This window comes from Heptranchias perlo, chromosome 5 (genome assembly GCF_035084215.1).
Source record: "Heptranchias perlo isolate sHepPer1 chromosome 5, sHepPer1.hap1, whole genome shotgun sequence".
NCBI classification, from domain to species: Eukaryota; Metazoa; Chordata; class Chondrichthyes; order Hexanchiformes; family Hexanchidae; genus Heptranchias; species Heptranchias perlo.
The window spans coordinates 10322201-10343477 of NC_090329.1; the positions used below are offsets into that span (position 1 = coordinate 10322201).

At 41.8% G+C, this 21277-nt stretch overlaps 1 protein-coding gene across 1 annotated transcript in view; it reads right to left on the bottom strand.

Annotated features, from left to right (window-relative positions):
* Window positions 1–21277, bottom strand: part of LOC137321575 (CUB and sushi domain-containing protein 1-like) — a 2214006-nt gene that overhangs the window by 1715059 nt on the left and 477670 nt on the right. The window contains exon 3 of the mRNA XM_067984007.1: window positions 4287–4399. Within this exon, the coding sequence (XP_067840108.1) occupies window positions 4287–4399 (113 nt within the window). The remainder of the gene's footprint in view (window positions 1–4286; window positions 4400–21277) is intronic.

Below are 21277 nucleotides of genomic sequence, written 5' to 3' on the forward strand. Positions count from 1 at the left end.
CCCACTTGTTCATATAGACTATTAAAGGAGCACTGTCACCCCTCAAAGTTTTGGATCAGGCATCAGGTCCCAGAACCGATCTGAAAATTCTGTTTTTAATCCACTGTATTGATTTCTGGGTAAGCTTACCCTGCTGCGGTTAGATTATCGGCTGTTAACACTTGTTTTCTGGGAAGCACCCCTAGTTATTTTTTTATTTTCTTCTCGAACTATCCCTCTAATTTTCTCCTTTTATCTTTCCTCTCCCGAAGGTAGAGACTCAGGCTGAGATATGGTTTCACAATGCTGATGGCCCTCCAATACCTTCTTGCGTGAGGTGCACAGTTAGCATATCATCCAAGCCTGTGAGCCATCACAACAGAGCTTGATCCTGTCCTTAATGAATTTTCACAGTCTTGACTTAACTTTTCCCCTTCAGCACAAGCCAAGGATTGAACTCTAGGACGTTCCTGGTTTGCACAGCTGAGGGCTACACCACACAATGCATTTATTGAATCACTGGAGAGATACTCCCCATATCAGTTTTGCTTTATTTGGGAATTAAAAAAAAGAAATATTGAAAATCTACATATATTGCAAAGATATTTTTACAGCACTCATACACGTGCACACAGGTTAATCGCCTGAGGCGTGGCTCACAATGAGTGAGAGGATACACTGTTTAATATCAACAGTAGCATTATTCCACATAATGCATCATGTGTTTTATAAATAAAGTTGATATCCTGGAGCTTTGCTTGTGGACAAAATTAATGCATTTAGTACCGAGGGCTGAAGCTCCTTCCCTCATGTTTCATTCATTGACGCAAGCATTTGAAATCATGTTCCGTTCTGGAGGAGTGCAGAACATCAGCATTAGAAGCTCCCACCTCAAACCATTGGGAACTTTTATAAATATATTAACTAGTGGGCAGGGATGTTCTTTCACGTCATTTCCCAACATACTGGTGTGCAGGACATGGTTCTTAAAGTAAGCATCCCAATCACAGTATGTCATACGTTCAGTGGCACTGTGTGACAGAAGGCATTTCAGGATTTAACTCCGATCCATCTGACTTTTGGTATTGCCAAATTACACAATCTTGGCCCCAGCTTTCATTCAGTAAAGTTCATCATGGTGCTGTTTTCAGAGTGTTGATTGGTAATTGGAAAATCAGAAATGCCACTTCCTCTGAATTCAGATCAGGAAATTCGCAATAAACATGTTGATCTCTCCAATATGAATGTGCAATTCAATTTTGATCCCGGACGATAAAAAGAAACCTTAACCTGTGTAATGCATTAGTATGTTGATGTAGCATTCCAAATCTTTCAGTCAAAATGTATTTGAAAATATATTTCAATAATCTGATGCTACAATCATTAAGCAAAACCCAACCTCCATCCCATCCCATCCAGCCCAGCCCACCCACCAGCAAGTAAAATGCTCCAAGTTGAATCGGGGACAAGTATGTGTCACAAAGAGATCACAGTGAATTTCAGAAGTGCGATTATAACGTTTAGAAATGGTGCTAAAATTTTCAACTACATCTTCTTGTTGAAATGCATAAATGCACCTGCGCACTCAGACCCTGCCTCTCTTATGTTCATTTTCTGTGTTTCCTCTTTTTAAGTGGTATTTCTCACCAGCTCCATGCCAAGTGTCCTAAGAAAATGAACGAAAGAAGGGGAACTCACTCAAGAGAGATAGTTTTAAGGTTGGAAATACTGCATCAGGCGATTCCAGTCCATTTTAATCACTGCTCAAACTGCCAGTCTTACTGTCCCCAAAGAGTGAAGGCCAGAGTGGGGGAAGTTGGTGCAGACAGTTCTAAAATACAATGGGTACAGTTATGGGTACGTTTAGTGATTTTGGTTTAAATAATGTTTTTAATGTATTTATCATGTTATAAATTTTCTTGTTAGATGTACCCTGTGCTGTTAGCATAAATCTACAGGTTAGAATTTGTGAAGTAACATAGAGAGCAATCAGCAAACCTTCTATTTGAGATTGAAACAAAACACTGTGTGACAGCAATATCTGAAAAAGATTGTCCTTTTAAAAATAGTTCAATTACATTTTCTAATAAGAATTTCATGCTTTTCATTTCCTCAGTGGCTTTGAGCAAACAAATGGTGAGAGGAATGAAAATATAATTACTGATAAATTACTCACATTTTTGGGTCCTATTTAGACAGATTTCGTCCCATGTTATTTTGTCTGATGATTTTTATTAATTCACTCATGGTCTCGAGGAAAAGAGCTACTTAAATAGGAAGGATCAAAGGAGAAGCCAGCAGGTTGATCTCCAGCCGATATGGTTCTTTATACCCTTGCAAATTTCAGTACATTGTACATTGTCAAAAATTAAAAGTGAATGATAATAGCCCCACTACCATCGCAAATTGTTTTGTGCCAGTGGCAACAAAACTACTAGCCAGCAGGAGTGAACACTGCAGTAATCTCTCCAGCTTAACAATTTAAAATCCGAATAATTATACAAGTTTACTAAGGTTCCATTTTTAATGGGTTTCTGTGCGGAGATTTCAGAAGATGCCCAGTCATCCAGCCAGTGAAAGTGACCCCACATCTCAGTCAATTGACTTCTGCAGATTGAACAAGCACTGCATCAGCTTCTGAGTGTAACATTTCTTTCTTTCAGCTAATTCCTTACCTTTTCTTTGCAGCATCTTTCAGTTCGGCAGTTGTTGATCTCCCAAGACACTTAACTCCAAGAATTGAATCAGTTATTCACCTGCTAACTAACTTGGATTCAAATTCCCGTCCAGCCACCTTATCTCACAATTGTTGCCTCCTTCTTGGATTCAAGAGTTTATAGTTGCCGTAAAACCCCTCCTAAGGTACTGTCATTTAAGGAGAATGTACATCAAATCCAGTTCTATTTCTGGATTTGTCATATTATTTACCTGAAGGATTTATGTAGTGGTCCTTCCTTTCAATTTGCCAGGGTAGATATGGATCAGATCACTTTTCTTAGCCTCCTCGTGCTTGTTACTTATCATTGAGAGGAGCACGCTGGCGTGTTTTACTTTCGTCTTGTTATCTTCCATGCAGAGGATCATCATTTGTAATCGAGAGGCAAACATCAAGGAGCTTTAGAACTCCCCAGACAGATTTAGCAGCTAGTAATCCTTAATTGTAATCTAAAAGCAAGGGTTGCGATATTTCAGTTCTTATTTTCTGGGCTGCAAATGGCTGAACTATTTCTCCGAGTGATTATATGTTCTCATTAATCTAATAATGAATGTGATACGTGATAAAAACAATTGCTGTAATATATTATTATTGGTTTCCCTCTTGCCAGATATCCGTCTTATGCAATTGTCCTTTCTGTTTCTCACCAATTTTTTTATCTCCAGATGACACCGACCTCTCGCCGGGGGTACGGTCAAGAGTGCCGGTCACTCCGTGGTGATTCTGCCAAAGAGTCATTATTCATGTGTGAAACTTGACAGTGAGGACTGGATTTTTCCTGCCAAATTGGTGGCCCGTCCCGGTGAGTGCTGACTCCAGCAGATCTACTGGGCTCATATTGGTGGCGGGCTTTGTGATGGATTGCATTAGGCAAGGCAGCCCTTTAAATTTAACCCTGCAAGCTTCCCCCCCCCCCCCGCCCACCCCATGCTACTGTAGCAATGCTGAATACCAGGAACGCACGGGGTTCCAGACGCCCAGCAGTGGTAAAGCTGTAATGAGGGGAAATCCATGAGGTAACATTTTTCCATCATGCACCTCTAATTTGAATATGCCCATCCAAATATGGGTGAATGTCATCTTTTCCAATGGTCATGGCAACAGGGAGCTGGTAGAAGGGCTTCCCCCATAGCTGCCTGAAATTGGTGTTCGAGGGTGGAAAATTGAGCCCTGGGTATCAGCAGACTATTTGACTCTGAACCTGTCCTCATCTGATATCCAAACATGCACACTCTCACCAAGAGGTCACTTGAGAGCAACCAGGAGTGAAAGTTCTGCTGATTTCTCTTCCTAGCCCAGAGGCACCAAAGCCAACTGGAGCACTCCTCGACTGCTGCCCTGACTGAGAGCAACCAACTGAGCATATATCTGTACTGCATGTCTCATCTACTCACTGGAGAAACTCGCTCAGCCATTGGGGGAGCCCTTTTCTTTCTGTTTGTTTCTCAGCTTCAAACACGTGTCAGAGTATGGTGAAAATGTGAGTGTGTCACAACCAGAAACATTTATATTCCAGATCAAAATCAATCGGACTTCAAATGATTTCAGAATGCAGAGGTTAAACAGGCATACAACATGCAAACGCTTTTACCTTCATAAACAGCCTTGAATCCTTGTGCGCTGACAGCAAAATCTGTGGTGAACCAGAGCGTCAGGATTGAGCCTGTGCTGACAATTGGTGATGGAAGTTGAAAGCCAGTCACCCTGAGGAAACATGCAACATGAAGAGAGTAAATGAGAAATAATACTAAATCATTCAGCAATTGTTATCAAAAGTCTAAACGATTTTGTCCTTTTATGGATTATCATTTTTTTGTTACATTTTCCCAACATACCAAAGAATGGCTAATGCGGATATGCAGGATTTAAGCTCCACACATCCCGCCCCTTCCCCCCGCAGAAGCTAGTATTTCAGAGTTAAAATGTCAAATAGGTGGAAAGAGGGATGAACTCCTGCAGGCAGATTTCAAGGAGTTAGGAAAGAGATTAACAAGCAGGACCTCAAAGGCAGTAATCTCCAGATTACTCCCGGTGCCACGAGTATAGAAATAGGAGGATCGAGCAGATGAATGCGTGGCTGGAGAGATGGTGCAGGAGGGAGGGCTTTAGATTCCTGGGGCATTGGGACCAGTTCTGGGGGAGGTGGGACGGGCTACACCTCAATGGAGCTGGGAGCAATGTCCTCGCGGGGAGGTTCGCTAGTGAAGTTGTGGGGTAGGGGGTGGAGGTTTCAACTAAACTGGCAGGGGGATGGGAACCAGGATGTAGTTTTGGAAAGGAGAAACAAGGGGCACAAAGGATTGGGAGAGAAAGATAGCACTAGAGTAATAAATAGTACGGTATTAGATGGGATCAGACTAAGAGAGAGTACAAGAAGATCTAAGATAGGTTTAGAGTGCATGTGTGTAAACGCACGAAGCATGGTAAATATGGTTGGTGAGCTGCAGGCGCAAATAGCCACATGGGAATATGATGCTGTGGCGATAACGGAGACCTGGCTCATAAAAGGGCAGGATTGGGTACTAAATATTCCTGGATGCAAGGTGTTCAGGAAAGATGGGGAAGGAAAAAAAGGAGGGGGGGTGGCAGTATTGATTAAGGAGAATATTGCAGTGCTGGTGAGAGAGGATGTCCTGGAGGGGTCAAGGACAGAATCTATTTGGTTAGAGTTAAAAAAACAATAGAGGTGCCATTACACTACTGGGTCTATTCTGTAGGCCACCAACTAGTGGGAAGGAGATAGTGGAGCAAAATTTGCAGGGAAATTACAGAGAGGTACAAAAGCCATAGAGTAATGATAACGGGGGACTTCAACTATCCTAATACAGACTGGGATAATAATAATATAAGGGGCAAAGCGGGGGGAGGAATTTTTGAAATGTGTACAGGAGAACTTTCTTGACCAGTACATTTTCGGCCCAACGAGGAAGGAGGCATTGCTGAACTTGGTTCTAGGGAATAAGGCGGGCCAAGTGCAGCAAGTGTCAGTGGGGGAGCATTTAGGGAGCAGTGATCACAGTATCATAAGGTTTAAAATAGCTATGGAAAAGGACACGGACCACTCTAAAGTAAAAATACTCAATTGGAGGAGAGCCAATTTCAGTGGGATGAGAATAGATCTGGCCCGGGTAAATTGGAATCAAAGATTGGCAGGCAAAACTGTAATTGAATAGTGGGTGGCCTTTAAAGAGGAGATGGTTCAGGTACAGTCTAGGTACATTCCCACGAGGGGGAAAGGTAGGGCAACTAAAGCCAGAGATCCCTGGATGTCAAAAGAGATAGAGAGTAAGATGAAACAGAAAAAAGGGGCGTATGACAGATGTCAGGTTGATAACACAAGTGAGAACCAGGCAGAATATACAAGTTCAGAGGGGAAGTGAGAAAGGGAAATAAGAGGAGCAAAGAGAGAGTATGAGAATAGACTGGCGGCCAACATAAAAGGGAATCCAAAAGTCTTCCATAGGCATGTAAACAGTAAACGGGTAGTAAGAGGAGGGGTGGGGCCGATTAGGGACCAAAAAAGAGATCTACACATGGAGGCAGAGGGTGCGGCTAAGGTACTAAATGAGTACTTTGCATCTGTCTTTACCAAGGAAGAAGATGCTGCCAGAGTTTCGGTAAAGGAAGATATAGTTGAGATATTGGATGGGTTAAAAATTGATAAACATAGAAACATAGAAAAATAGGAGCAGGAGTAGGCCATTCAGCCCTTCGAGCCTGCTCCATCTTTCAATATGATCATGGCTGATCCCCTATCTCAATGCCATATTCCTGCTGTCTCCCAACACCCCTCGATACCTTCTGTGTCTGGAAATCTATCTATCTCCTTCAGTGACTTGACCTCCACAGCCTTCTGTGGTCGAGAATTCCACAGGTTCACCACCCTCTGAGTGAAGAAATTTCTCCTCATCTTGGTCCTAAATGTCCTTCCTCATATTCTGAGACTGTGACCCCCTCGTTCTGGACCCCCCAGCCAAGGGAAACATCCTCCCTGCATCCAGTCTGTCTAGCCCTGTCAGAATTTTATATGTTTCAATGAGATCCCCTCTCATTCTTCTAAACTCGAGTGAATGCAGGCTGAGTCGACCCAATCTCTCTTCATACGACAGTCCTGTCATCCCAGGAATCAGTCTGGTGAATCTTCGCTGCACTCCCTCTATAGCAAGTATATCCTTTCTTAGGTCAGGAGACCAAAACTGCACACAATACTCAAGGTGTGGTCTCACCAAGGCCCTGTATAACTGCAGTAAGACATCCTTGCTCCTGTACTCAAATCCTCTTACAATGAAGGCCAACATACCATTTGCCTTCCTAACTGTTTGCTGCAACTGCATGTTTTCTTTCAGTGACTGATGTACAAGGACACCCAGGTCCCTTTGTACATCAACATTTCCCAATCTATCACCATTTAAATAATACTCTGCCTTTCTGTTTTTCCTTCCGAAGTGGATAACTTCACATTTGTCCACATTACACTGCATCTGCCATGTATTTGCCCACTCACTCAACTTGTCTAATTCACCTTGAAGCCTCTTTGCATCCTCCTCACAACTCACGATCCCACCTAGTTTTGTGTCATCAGCAAACTTGGAAATATTACATTTAGTTCCCTCATCCAAATCATTGATATATATTGTGAATAGCTGGGGCCCAGGCACTGATCCCTGCGGTACCCCACTAGTCACTGCCTGCCACTCCAAAAAAGACCCATTTATTCCTACTCTCTGTTTCCTGTCTGTTAACCAATTTTCAATCCATGCCAGTATATTACCCCCAATCCCATGTGCTTTAATTTTGCACACTAACCTCTTATGTGGCACTTTATCAAAGACCTTCTGAAAATCCAAATAAACCACATCCACTGATTCTCCTTTATCTATTCTACCAATTACATCCTCAAAAAACTCCAGTCGGTTTGTCAAACATGATTTCCCTTTCATAAATCCTTGTTGACTTTGTCTAATCCCGTTGATATTTTCTAAGTGTCCTGTTATCACATCCTTTATAATAGACTCTAGCATTTTCCCTACTACTGATGTTAGTTCCCTGTTTTCTCTCTCCCTCCTTATTTAAATAGTGCAGTTACATTTGCCACCCTCCAATCTGCAGGAACTGTTCCATAATCTACAGAATTTTGGAAGATGACAACCAATGCATCCATTATTTCCATGGCTACCTCGTTTGGTACTCTGGGATGCACATTAGCAGGCCCTGGGGATTTATTGGCTTTCAATCCCATTAATTTCTCCAGCACTATTTTTTTTACTAATACTAATTTCCTTTAATTCCTCCTTCTCACTAGACCCTTGGTTCCCTAGTATTTCTGGGAAGTTATTTGTGTCCTCTTCCGTGAAGACAGAACCAAAGTATTTGTTTAATTGCTCTGCCATTTCCTTGTTCCCCATTATAAACTGTAAGGGACCTACATTTGTCTTCACTAATCTTTTTCTTTATACATACTTGTAGAAACTTTTACAGTCCACTTTTATGTTCCTTGCAAGTTTACTCTCATACTCTATTTTTCCCCTCTTAATCAATCTCTTGGTCCTTTTTTGCCGAATTCTAAACTGCTCCCAATCCTTAGGCTTGCTACTTTTTCTGGCAATTTTATATGACTCCGCTTTGAATCTAATACTATCCTTAATTTCTTTTGTTAGCCATGGTTGGGCCGCTTTTGTGTTTTCGGGCCAGAAAGGAATGTATACCTGTTGCAATTCATGCATTCGTTCCTTAAATGTTAGCCATTGCCTATCCACCGTCATGTCTTTTAATGAAGCTCCCCAATCTATCATTGCCAACTCACTCCTCATCCCTTCGCAGTTTCCTTTGTTTAGATTTAGGACCATAATTTTAGATTGGACGACTTCACTTTCCATCTTGATGAGGAATTCTATCATGTTATGGTCACTCTTCCCTAAAGGACCCCGCACAACAACATTATTAATTAACCCCTTCTCATTGCACAATACCCAATCTAGGATAGCCTGTTCCCTGGTTGGTTCCTCAACATACTGGTCTAAAAAACCATCTCTTACACATTCCAGGAATTCATCCTCCACAGTATTATTGCTAATTTGGTTTGGCCAGTCAAATGTCGATTAAAGTCACCCATGATTACTGTAGTACCCTTGTTACGTGTATCTCTAATTCCCTGACTGCCGTCCCCTACATTACCACTACTGTTTGGAGGCCTATAGACAACTCCCACCAGTGTTTTCTGCTCTTTAGTGCTTCTTAACTCCACCCAGACTGATTCTACATCTTGATTTTCTGAGCCAATATCCTTTCTCACTATTGCTCTGATTTCATCCTTTACTAACAATGCCACCCCACCTCCTTTTCCTTTTCGCCTGTCCTCCCTAAAAATCGAATACCCTTGGATATTCAGCTCCCAGCCTTGGTCACCCTGCAGCCATGTCTCCGTAATCGCAATTAAATCGTATCCGTTTACATCTATTTGCGCTGTTAATTCATCTACCTTATTACGAATGCTTCGTGCATTCAGATACAGTGCCTTTAGATCTGTCTTTTTAACATTTTTAGACATCTTAACATTTTTTGTACTATGGCCCTATTTGTCTTATTATCATTTTTTCTTACCCGGACCCTATTTGTTATACTTTTGTTTGGACACTCTGTCCCTTCCTGACACAATCTGGTTATCCTTACCCTAATCATTTTCCTGCACTGCTTTCTTGTCTTTTCTCTTTAGCATTCTAGATTTCTCTCCACTGGGACCCTCCCCCTTATTAAGTTTGAAGCCCTATCTACCTCCCTAGTTATTCGATTCACTAGAACTCTAGTCCTAGCATGATTCAGGTGTAGTCCGTCTCTTTCCCCAGTACTGGTGTCAGTGCCCCACGAATCAAAACCCACTTCTCCCACACTAATCTTTGAGCCACGCATTCATCTCCCTGATCCTACTGACCATTTGCCAATTTGCTCGTGGCTTAGGTAATAATCCAGAGATTATTACCTTTGTGGTAGAGGTACGTGAAAGGCTGGCTGTACTTAAAGTAGATAAGTCACCCGGTCTGGATGGGATGCATCCTAGGTTGCTGAAGGAAGTAAGGGTGGAAATTGTGGAGGTGCTGGCCGTAATCTTCCAAACATCCTGAGATATGGGGGTGGTGCCAGAGGACTGGAGAATTACAAATGTTACACCCTTGTTCAAAAAAGGGTGTAAGGATAAACCCAGCATCTATAGGCCAGTCAGTTTAACCTCGGTGGTGGAGAAACTTTTAGAAATGATAATCCGGGACAGAATTAACAGTCACTTGGATGAGTGTGGATTGATGAGGGAAAGCCAGCACGAATTTGTTAAAGGCAAATCGTATTTAACGAACCTGATAAGAGTTTTTTGATGAGGTAACAGAGACAGCAGATAAGGGCAACGAGGTTGATGTGGTGTATATGAACTTTCAAAAGGCGTTTGATAAAGTGCCGCATAATAGGCTTGTCATCAAGATTGTGGCCCATGGAATAAAGGGGGCAGTAGAAGCATGGATACGAAATTGGCTAAGTGACAGGAAACAGAGAGTAGTGGTGAACAGTTGTTTATCAGACTGAAGGGAGGTGTACAGTGATGTTCCCCAGGGATCAGTGCTAGGACCACTGCTTTTCTTGATATATATTAATGACTTGGGTTTATAGGGCACAATTTCAAAATTTGCAGATGATTGGAAGGGTAGTGAACAGTGAGGAGGATAGTGATAGACTTCAAGAGGATATAGACAGGTTGGTGGAATGGGCAGAAATTTAACGCAGAAAAATGTGAGGTGATTCATTTCGGTAGGAAAAATGAGAGATGCAATATAAACTAAAGGGCACAATTCTAAAAGGGGTAAAGGAACAGAGAGATCTGAGGGTATATGTACACAAACCATTGAAGGTGGCAGGGCAGGTTGAGAAAGTGGTTAAAAAAGCATCCGGGATCCAAGGCTTTATAAATAGAGGCAGAGAGTACAAAAGTAAGGAAATCACGATGAGCCTTTATAAAACACTGGTTCGGCGACAGCTGGAGTATTGTGTCCAGTTCTGGGCACCACACTTTAGGAAAAATGTGAAGGCCTTTAGAGAGTTTGCACAAGAGATTTACTAGAATGATTCCAGGGATGAGGGACTTTGGTCATGTCGATAGACTGGAGAAGCTGGGGTTGTTCTCCTTGGAACAGAGAAGGTTACAAGAAGATTTGATAGAGATATTCAAAATCATGGAGGGTCTCGACAGAGTAGATAGAGAGAAACTGCCCCCATTGGTGGAAGGGTCAAGAACCAGAGGGCATCGATTTAAGGTGAGTGGCAAAAGAACCAAAGATGACATGAGGAAAAACTTTTTTTACACAGCTAGTGGTTAGGATCTGGAATGCACTGCCTGAGGGGGTGGTGGAGGCAGATTCAATCATGGCCTTCAAAAGGGAACTGGATAAGTACTTGAAAGGAAAAGATATGCAGGGCTACAGGGATAGTGTGGGGCAGTGGGACTAGCTGGATTGCTCTTGCATCGATCTGGCACGAACTCGATGGGCCAAATGGCCTCCTTCCTTGCTGTAACCTTTCTATGATTCTAAACAACTTTAAAGTAGACCTGAACATTTGAGATTTAGCAATTGGAATTACAAACAAACGTGCATTTATATAGTTCCTTTCATGGCAGACCCGAGTGTTTTTCAGCCAATCAAGTACGTTTGAAGTGCAGTCGCAGTTGTAATGTTGGGAAACATGGCAGCCAATGCGCTTAGCAAGGTCCCACAAACAGCAATGGCCAGATAATTTGTTTTTTTCACTGGTGTTGGTTGAGGGATAAATATCGGCCAGGACACTGAGAGGACTCATCTCAGTTCGAAAAGTGCCATGGAATTTTTTACATCCACCTGAGAGGGCGGACAGGCCGAGGTTTAACATCTCATCATTATGTAACGTGTCAATAAATTTAGAGCTGATCACTGCCAACGAGAAGGGCCTAGTTTGAATTCTGCCAATGAACAGTACCGAGTATGATCCGACCAATTAATTATGATTATTGCTCAGAAAGATTACTATATTTGATCAAACCATTTGGAAGGCTGGTTATTAGACAAAATAGTAAATGCCATACTTCAAGACCCTGTGAAAATTAAGGTGTTGCTTGGTGCAGTCCATAAATGTCAGGTTTGGCCTGATCCATTCATTTCTGGTCAACACCATGGAATCTGACTATGTCAATGCAATGTTATGCAATAGAAAATTATGAGAGGACAGCATTAACCGATTTAAATAAAACTTGTGAATGAAGCTTTCTGTAATCGTGAATTTGGGGGAACGGAAGGCTTGAGATAAGTACTTCAAAATGTAGAACAACCAGTTGAAGATTTTAAAAATAATGAGAAGTTTCCATTTACTTATTAAATAAATCTGAAGTATTATGTTGTTAAGTGTGCAAGGATTGCACATTGACCATTGTGTGCATACTCCAGACCTGCAGCTGTTTCAAGAGTGTAGGCAACTGATGGACGTCTAGATCTTTTTAATTCAGAAGCTAACTATAGCCGCACAGTGGAAACATAACCAAGGAATGGTGCTCCGCCAAGCAAGAAAGAGATAAACAGCGGCCATTCCTCAGTGGTCGGCCTGTACTGGTTGAAGGGTTGGAGCAGTAGATTAATACCATGAAAACACACAGTCAAGTTCACAATATAATTCAATCGTAATTTTTCATTTTAACAATTAAACCTTTTAGCTTGAACCATTTCATATTTTTAACGTTCCCCCTGCATGATCAAGGACTTGCAGCACATAAAAATGATCGACCAAATCAATAATAAAAATGAATGCAGCATTTAGTCTCATGGAAGTAAACTATTACCTCCCCAATACAGCAATGCTTTGAAATGCCTTTCCTTAAACTAAGGTGAAGCCACATTTCAAAGGGCACCATTGCTATTCAGTTGAGGTCAGGTCTGCTGCCAGTGTCAGCCAATCAAGTCACTCCCATCTGCTTCAGGAATGCAAGGCAGAAGGTGACTCGTATTTTCAATCAATGCCTTCCTCCAGAGTGAATCTTCTTCCATGCTGTTGCCCAGCAGAAAATTACACTTTCCCAACCATTTCTCAGTAGGAATGTCTATTCAATCTCATTCATCATGAGAGAATTCCATAACCTCCTATGCAGACAGACGCATTGCACAGTGAAATAGAAGTCACCAGTGTGTGCTTGAATGACAGGAATCTTTAATCCATCAAGTACTTCAAAGTACCACCGAATGCATCACTACTTGCACATCAAGTTCTTAATCAGAGATTCTAATGAGTATTGACTTCAATTTTACTCGATATATTTACACTTTAAGAGGGATTTTAAGTTTTGCTGATAATTTTGACGGAGTAGGAAAAAGCAATGAGAGAGAGAGAAAAAAAAAATCACACTTCATCCTGCGTGCGTGCCAAACTAATCCGGTCACGTTCAAGCTGGGTGCAGGCGTGTCGGGCTTCAGGAGTCGCTGCTGGTGAAACCAACTCCAGTTTTCAGAAGGGGAAATAATTTTTGAGAGGAAACTGATTGTATTGAGAACGAAAAGAAAAAGTTTGCAGGTCAATGGGGAAAAGAGCAGTGGAGTGGGACTAATTGGATCGCTCTTTTCAAAGAGCCGGCACAGGCACGATGGGCTGAATGGCCTCCTTCTGTGCTGTATGATTCTAATCCTCTTCAATTCTTGTGGAGAACCGGGTCTCGAGATTTCTGCAGGATTGCCCTTCCCATTTACAGCATCTTAAAAGCGAGAGTTTTTTTTCCTCAGTTATTACAAAATCTTTTTGCTTCTTTAAACATTGTTTAATTTTAAGTTTCATCATTCCTTTATGGGGTGTCAAAGGATGAACGTCCAGAAGCTGTCTTAGACTGCATGAATTGTGAAAGCTTTTTCCTGTCCCTCCTGCCTATCGATTTACAATACAAGTGATTGTGTAAAAGAACAATATTTTTATAATGAAAAGGTTTAACTATTTTGTGGGAGAAGGGACCTTGCTTTTTAGGGAGAGTAAAATCATCTGAAAATGACTAACAAAAATGAAGCATGTTTGTCTGTGATGTATCGTGTTATTGGCTTTTTCTTTCTTTTTAAAATTGCATATATGGGGTTAAAAACAGGATAACTCACAGAAAATGGCCCAGCTCATTCCAATACACACTGGTTGCAGAAAAGACATTGGGGGTAATTTTGACTTTGGGGGCTAATGTAAATCGGGCGATATCAGATCAACTGCTCTCCCGAGAGAGACGTATAATGTATGGCTGATCCGATATCATCTGTTTTACGCTATCCCCCAAAGTCAAAATTACCCCCATCATATCTATTATAAGGAGGAGCCATGCAATTCACTTCAAATACATGCATCTGTGGGCTTTGTTTGCCTCTATGTTTACATTAGCAGCTCTTTGAGTTTAGGAGATACATATTTAAATTTCCTTTGCCCCAATCAAATTTTACAAGTATGTCTCAGCCTGCGTTTTCCCAGTTGTGTCGTGTTCTGAAGCCATCAGCGAGGTATGGAGAGGCCAGAGAGCTTCTGTGCAAGGTCAGCAGTGAGCTGTTACATAAGGTTAAGCCAGGGACTTTGAGCCAAGTCCAGTTCACATTGAAAATGAATGCAGCCGACACAAATGTTTGTTATTTTCTATCTTCCAAGAAGAGGAAGCTAATCCTGCTAAATATAAATCTACAGTTCACCGTTGCTATTGTTCACTTATCCATTTGCTTTTTAAAAAAAATCTCTTTCGCAGTTTATCACTGCAGCTATGGTCCAGTGGAGTGGTTTCTTCTATCACCTTCAAAGTCAAAGAGGGTCATGCTTAATACACATGATATAGCTAGTAAGTTGAATTCTGTCATAAGGGTCAAGGCACACTTTGGTACATTGAGAGTGATGGACTCACCTACAGGAGTGACCTGAGTCACATGTTCAAAGTAAAATTAAAAAATGTAACAATCATGTCAAATGGAACCAACACTACCATTCTCACACATACAAAGTTTCATATACAGTGAATTACTTCGAAGTGTAATTACTGCGGTTATGTAGGCAAATCTGGCAGCTGCTTTGCACACAGCAAGATCCCAAAAACAACAATGAGATGAATGGCCAGTTAATCTATTTCTGGTATGTTGACCATGACATGGAGAACTCTCTGCTCTTCCAGGAACTATGAACCGTGCCACAGGATTTTTAACATCCACCTAAAGCATTCGAAGTAGTAGTTAATGTCTGACCGAAATTATGGCATCTCCGACACTGCAGGGCTCCCTTGGTACTGCACTGATGTGTCAGCCTCTGTTATGTGCCCATCCTGTTTAAATTCAGTTGTAACAGGATTAATGTAGCAGAAATCAACTGATTTACCTGCATGGAAAGTTATATCACTGTGCATGAATTGGTCCACAATTTTCCTATGAACTTTGGAGTGGTAGGTCACATGATTGCAGCTATGGTAAATTTCCGATCTCAACCCTAATGTTGGGGGAGGGAGGAAGGGGGCATAAAATGGGAATTAAGCATTTGTCCACAAGAATGGAAATAAACTTGGACGAGAAATCAGTTTCTTTGCACCTCCCAGGAATGTTGACAGAGACCTAGGAGACCAAGGTTGCCTGCTCACATCTCTCACCTGGGAATTGGTTCCATGGGAACCTTAAAACAAAGAGAAAATTTTGATTGAATTTTCGACTCACAAAAGAATTCACAACAAAATATTTACTTAAGGTTAAGGAAATAAGCGCAGTTATTTATATATAAACTTAAATTGTGATAGAATGATGGAGCTTCGATATTCTTTTGAATTTAATACAGCTTGTGTTTACACCAAGTAAGATTAACAGACCAACATTGGGATGTTAAATTACTTTGCATTTATCTTGGTGACTGCTAATATTTGTACAATGTAATGTATGCCAATATACAATCATTTACAAATTTTAAAAAGAGGATTACTGCAATAACAACTGCAATATTGTGCTATACAAATCGCATAAAATAGGTTTTGCATCAATATTTGTAGTAGCTTGTCTATCGACATGTTGTCATTAATGGACATTTTCCCCCTGCGGTTCCAGCTTTTTGTTTACTTTGTTTTTAACAAGTGAAACGTTTTCTAGGCTGAGCCAACAGCCAGAACATTAGAGGATTTAATTACCAACTTAGTGGCCTGTTGTCATTGCACTCTTAGTCAACAACTGCACATAAGGTTCCTTTAGGCTGGGGTGTATGTTGCTACTTTCAACTGGGGATCCATCTTGGCAAGAGGGTTGAAACCAGCTATGAGCCTAGCAATTGAAGGTACTCCGCGCAACATCCAATTATGCATCCCAGCAGATTGACCCGACAGCAGAATTAGTAGCATCCATGGAGATGCCTGCCTGCTGGACAATTCCTACCCAACCTCATGAAGAAGAATAGTGTGAATGGAAGAAATTAATTTGAAGATCAGCACAGGAAAAATCTTGAAAGCCCTTTTTAATAACAAAAAAAGACATGATGCAGTACGGTGCTGAGGTTTCGTGTAATGAGATACTTTGTATGAGATATTTCATCGAAGTTCGTCACAAGGCTCTGTTGCCCCACCACATGCAGCTGAGAATGGTGCTGGATAATCAGCCAACTGCCAGAGGAGGAGGCTCCATCAACATCCCCATCCTTAACTATGGCACTAGAATGATAGAAACAAGGCTGGAGGTGTTTAAAATCGTCTTCAGCCAAAAATGCCGAATGGACAATCCATTTCTGCTTCCTTCCAAAGTTCCCAAGATCATTGAAACCAATGTCCAACTATGTGTTCCCCCCACTTGACATTAGGAACCATCTGTGTGCAATGGACACAGCAAAGGATATGTGTCCCGATAAGAGCTGTCTATAGTACTGAAGAGCAATGCATCTGAACTCACCGACCTCCCAAGCCAAGCTATTCCATGCAGCTGGCGTCTACCCAACAATGTGGAAAATTGCCCAGGTATATCTTATCCACAAAAAGCAGGATGAATCCAACCCAGGCAATTACTACCCCATCATCAGCGAAGTAATGGGGAAGTTATCAAAAGTGCCATCAAAAGATACCGACTCATCAATTATCTGCTTGCTGATGCTCAGATAAAATACTGCCACAATCACTCAGCGGCAGTCCTTGTCGTAGCCTTGATCCAGAGATGGATACAGGAGCTAGATGGCAGAGGAGAGGCAAGAAGAACTGTCCTCACCATCAAGACAGCATTCAACTGAGTATGGCACCGAGGAGCCCTGGAAAAACTGAGGTCAATGGGAAAACCCTAGTGACTGGAGTCATATCTGACACACAGGAATATTATTATGGTTGTCAGAGGCTGATAATCACAGCCCCAGGACAGCCTTGCTGGGCTTCCCCAGCACAGCGGCCTTGTCCCAACTATCTTCAGCTGCTTCGTTGCCCTTCCCTCAGTCATAAGATCAGGAGTGGGGCTGTTCACTGAGATTCACAACTCAGCCGATGATCAAACAGCCCATGACAGTCTACAGGAGGACCTGGACAACATCAGACTTAGGCTGACAAATGCACATTCATGCCACATAATTGCCAAGTCATGGCCGTCTCCAACAAAAAAAGGCCGAAGTGCCTCCCTCTAAATTTCAATGGCACAACCATTGCCAAGTCCCCCAGCATCAACATCCTAGGGGGAGTGCGGGGAGGGGGGGGGGGGGGGGGGGGGGAGTGGGGAGTTTATGGCCACTGACCAAAAGCTTAACTGGAGCAGCCATATCAAGATGATGGCTGCAAGAGCAGGGAAGAGGCCGGGTACTCTGCCACAATCGGCACATCTCTTGACCCTACATTGCATCTGCACCATCTACAAGGCTCAAGTCAAGAGTGTGAGGGGATACTCACCATTCATCTCGATGGGTGCAGCCACAGCGACAAGCTTGACACCATCCAGGATAAAGCAGTTCAGTCGATCGGCACTGCTGCTCCTGTGAGGCTTCCTTCAACAGCACTGCACAGTCCCACAGTCCCTACCACCAAGGACAAGAGCAGCGATTTCATGGCAACACCACCTCCTCCAACTCACTCACCATCCGAGCTTGGATGGATACTGCTGTTCTGTCATTGTTGCTGGGTCAAAATCCTGGAATTTTCTAATTAACACAATTCTGGGAGCACTGTCACCACGAGGACTGCAAGAACCGTCATCGCCACCTTCTCAGAGCAACTGGGGATGGACAATAAATGCAGCCTTGCCAGCATCCCCCACATCCTGAGACCAAATATAGAAAAAAAAGCACCAGAAAGAAGCAGCCACCAGCAACAGCTTTGAAGGTAAATGATAATTGCCCAAAAAAAAAATCAAATTGCACAATTTTTACTTCAGGACTCTTGGTCCTTTGGAGTCACAGTGGAGATGATCCAGGGGGTGCCTGTTCATCTGACTGATCCTGAATCCTGCCAGCATGCCTCCATCCTCACTGAACGCAGCTAGGAAATTCATTCCTGTGGCAAGCAAAACAAATTAGTATTTGCTGTTGAAAGTAAAGATGCTACCGCCTCATCTGTTGCCGTGCCGAGCACAGCAAAGATAAGGCACCATGACGATTGGGTCCCATGAAGTGTTTTAATCTGTTCTCATTGCAATCATCCGTCCATCCAAAACAAAATGGCATGTTCCATTCTCCCAAAGATGTTTTATAAGCATGGAATCATTTGCCTACCTTTTGGGAAGTAAAATACAATCCTTCCAATTAGGAGGCCTGAGTCCACATCTCAGCCTTTACAGGGAGTTGACCGAATTTTATCAATTTCACTGGTTGTCACCCAGATGAGTGGATGGATTTATGGATTTTTCATGGTGTTGGTTCACTCCATCTCAGTGGAGAGGGAAAGCTCTCCCACCTGGTCATGTTATTCATCTTATTTTGACCAATTACAAGGCAGCACTGCCAGGAGGTTGTGAGAAAATCTATGGCCCCATATGTGCAGCTCTCACCTGAAGAAAGAAATTGATCAATGGCTGACAGTGATGGAGACGACTGCACAGGACATGCAACCCTTTTTCTAGTTTTATAAAAATATCCCTTGTTTGACAAATGAGAACATTTGTTTCCTAATAAATATGTTCACAACGATATGATGCTTGACCGGCACTGCCGATCACTTTCACAACTGCACAATCAACAACTGACTAATGCAAAAAAAAGTTCTTTGGAGGAGAGCATTACTTGGAAAACTTTAAGGTTTGCTGATGACACCAGGTGACAAATACAAAGGAACTAAACACATAGAAAGATCTGGAGAAATTAAACAGATGGGCTAGGAAATGGCAGATGGATTTTCATGTGGATATGAATGTGAGGCAATGAATGTTGAAATAGAAATGGCAAAGCATGTGGACGATGATGGAGTCCTATTTTAAGTGGGCTGGTAAATTCGGGGATTGAATGGAGTCCAGTCCCACAGGAATACATCAGCTCATGCCTCTCCTTATCACGATTACCATTCAAACATCACAAAATATTTTCTTAAACAGTGCGTCCCTTTAACATTAGCAAAGGTGGAAACAGATAGGCCTGGGTGCGACTGTTGACCATTCACAAAGTTTCCAGTCAATGTGACTCTTAGGTACAAAGCTAATCAAATATTGGGCTGCATTTCAAGGGCACTTGAGCGTAAGTTAGAACAAGTTATAACCTTGCACAGATCATTGGCAAAGCTTAATTGGTTGTAAAGTGTGCAATTTGAGCACCGTACCTTCAAAAGAGCATTGATGCATTAGAGAGGTTTCAGAACAGCGTGACAAAAACATCTCCAGAAATTGGTGCTCTAAGTTATGAGGAGAGCTGAACTTGTTTTCATTGGAGAAAAGATCAACAGTTGGTATGATCCAGGTCTTTAAAGTACTGGGAGCCATAGGCGACATAGATATAAGCAAGCTTTGTGACTGAGACCAAGAGTGCAGGATTACAGGACGCAGGATCAAAATTAACAAGCATCAAGCAAGGTGAGAGAGAAGATTTTTTATCCACCATCGTAGTGGATATGTGAGACATGCTGTCAATGATGGTAATTGATGTTGTTCCAGTTAACTCTTTCAAAAAGAGAGTTGGAGAAATAGCTAAGCCTAGAGATTACTGCTGGTGAATGCTTAATAAATTCATATTACATTCCACTGTCTTGTTACTTAAGCACAGTAAAGTTTACTTTAGGTAGATTAACACCTTCCCTAAATAATGGGCAGAGTGTGTTAAGCACTCGTCTGCTAATATCACCAAGAGTAATTGGAATGGGATTGAAATTATAGGGATATGACATGACCAAATATCCAGGGGACATGATCGTTCCTTTTTTGCTGGTTGGTGGAAGGACAGGCATGATGGGTTAAACGACCTTTCTTATTCAATAATTTTTTAAGCTCCTTCATAAAAAGAAAAAAATAAGTAGCACTTGTGAGGTAATGTTCAGGATCTGATCCTTAGGCTCTCACTGATAATGAACAGGTAAACTTTATTCATTAAAAATGATGTAGGCATTAATAAATATACATATTTAATTATTTCAATAATCAAAATAAGGTCTTGCAGTCCAATTGCATGACCGTTATATTCATAATTAATTTCCTCTCAGGTGAATGCAAAAGATCCATGGTACTATTTCAACATTCACCTGAGGAAGGAGGAAGCCTCCGAAAGCTTGTGAAATTTAAAATAAATTTGTTGGACTATAACTTGGTGTTGTAAAATTGTTTACAATTGTCAACCCCAGTCCATCACCGGCATCTCCACATCATGACTATTTCAAAGAGCAGGGGAATTCTCCCCAGTGTTCTGGTCAATATTTATCCCTCTACAAACATCACCCAAAACAGATGATCTGGTCATTTATCTCATTGCTGTTTGTGGGACCATGCTGTGCACAAATTGGCTGCCTCATTTCCTGCATTACAGCAGTGACTATACTTCAAAAATACTCCATTGGCTATGAAGCGCTTTGAGATGCCCTGAGCTTTCTTTCTTTATGACAAAACCCATGGTGGCACACTGCAGGTGTTCTGTCACTGCTTTCCAATGTGGACGCAGATTTATCATTGTGGATGCAGATTTATGGGCATTACCCGTGAGGAATCCAATGTATCAGGAATGCTGTATAATCCTAACAAAAGCTGCCTGATAACCTGTGTGTGTGCCTGTCTTCATAACCAGACTGTTTTCATCACCTGGCCTCTCTGGGTAAAGATGAAATTCTACTGTTAAACCTGCTGAAACCCTTCCCCGATACCAACCTGCCTCACAATACACCCCAAATTATTTTAAAATTATACCTTTTTAAAATAGAAATTAATGGACCTATTAAAAATTCCAAAAATGAATGCTTCAAAAGAAGGATCCGAGCAGATTGGTATTAGTTTAGTGCACACTCACATCCGTGCACAGAATCTTCATAATCTTTAAGAAATTAATGATGTAATAAGTAATATCTTTTGGATAACACTGTCCATCTGTTAATGCTTCTCTTGTCAGTGCAATTCTCATACACCTTTCAGCAAACTTTGGTATGATAAATGCCCTGATAACTGACGTGATGGGCCAACATTCTGG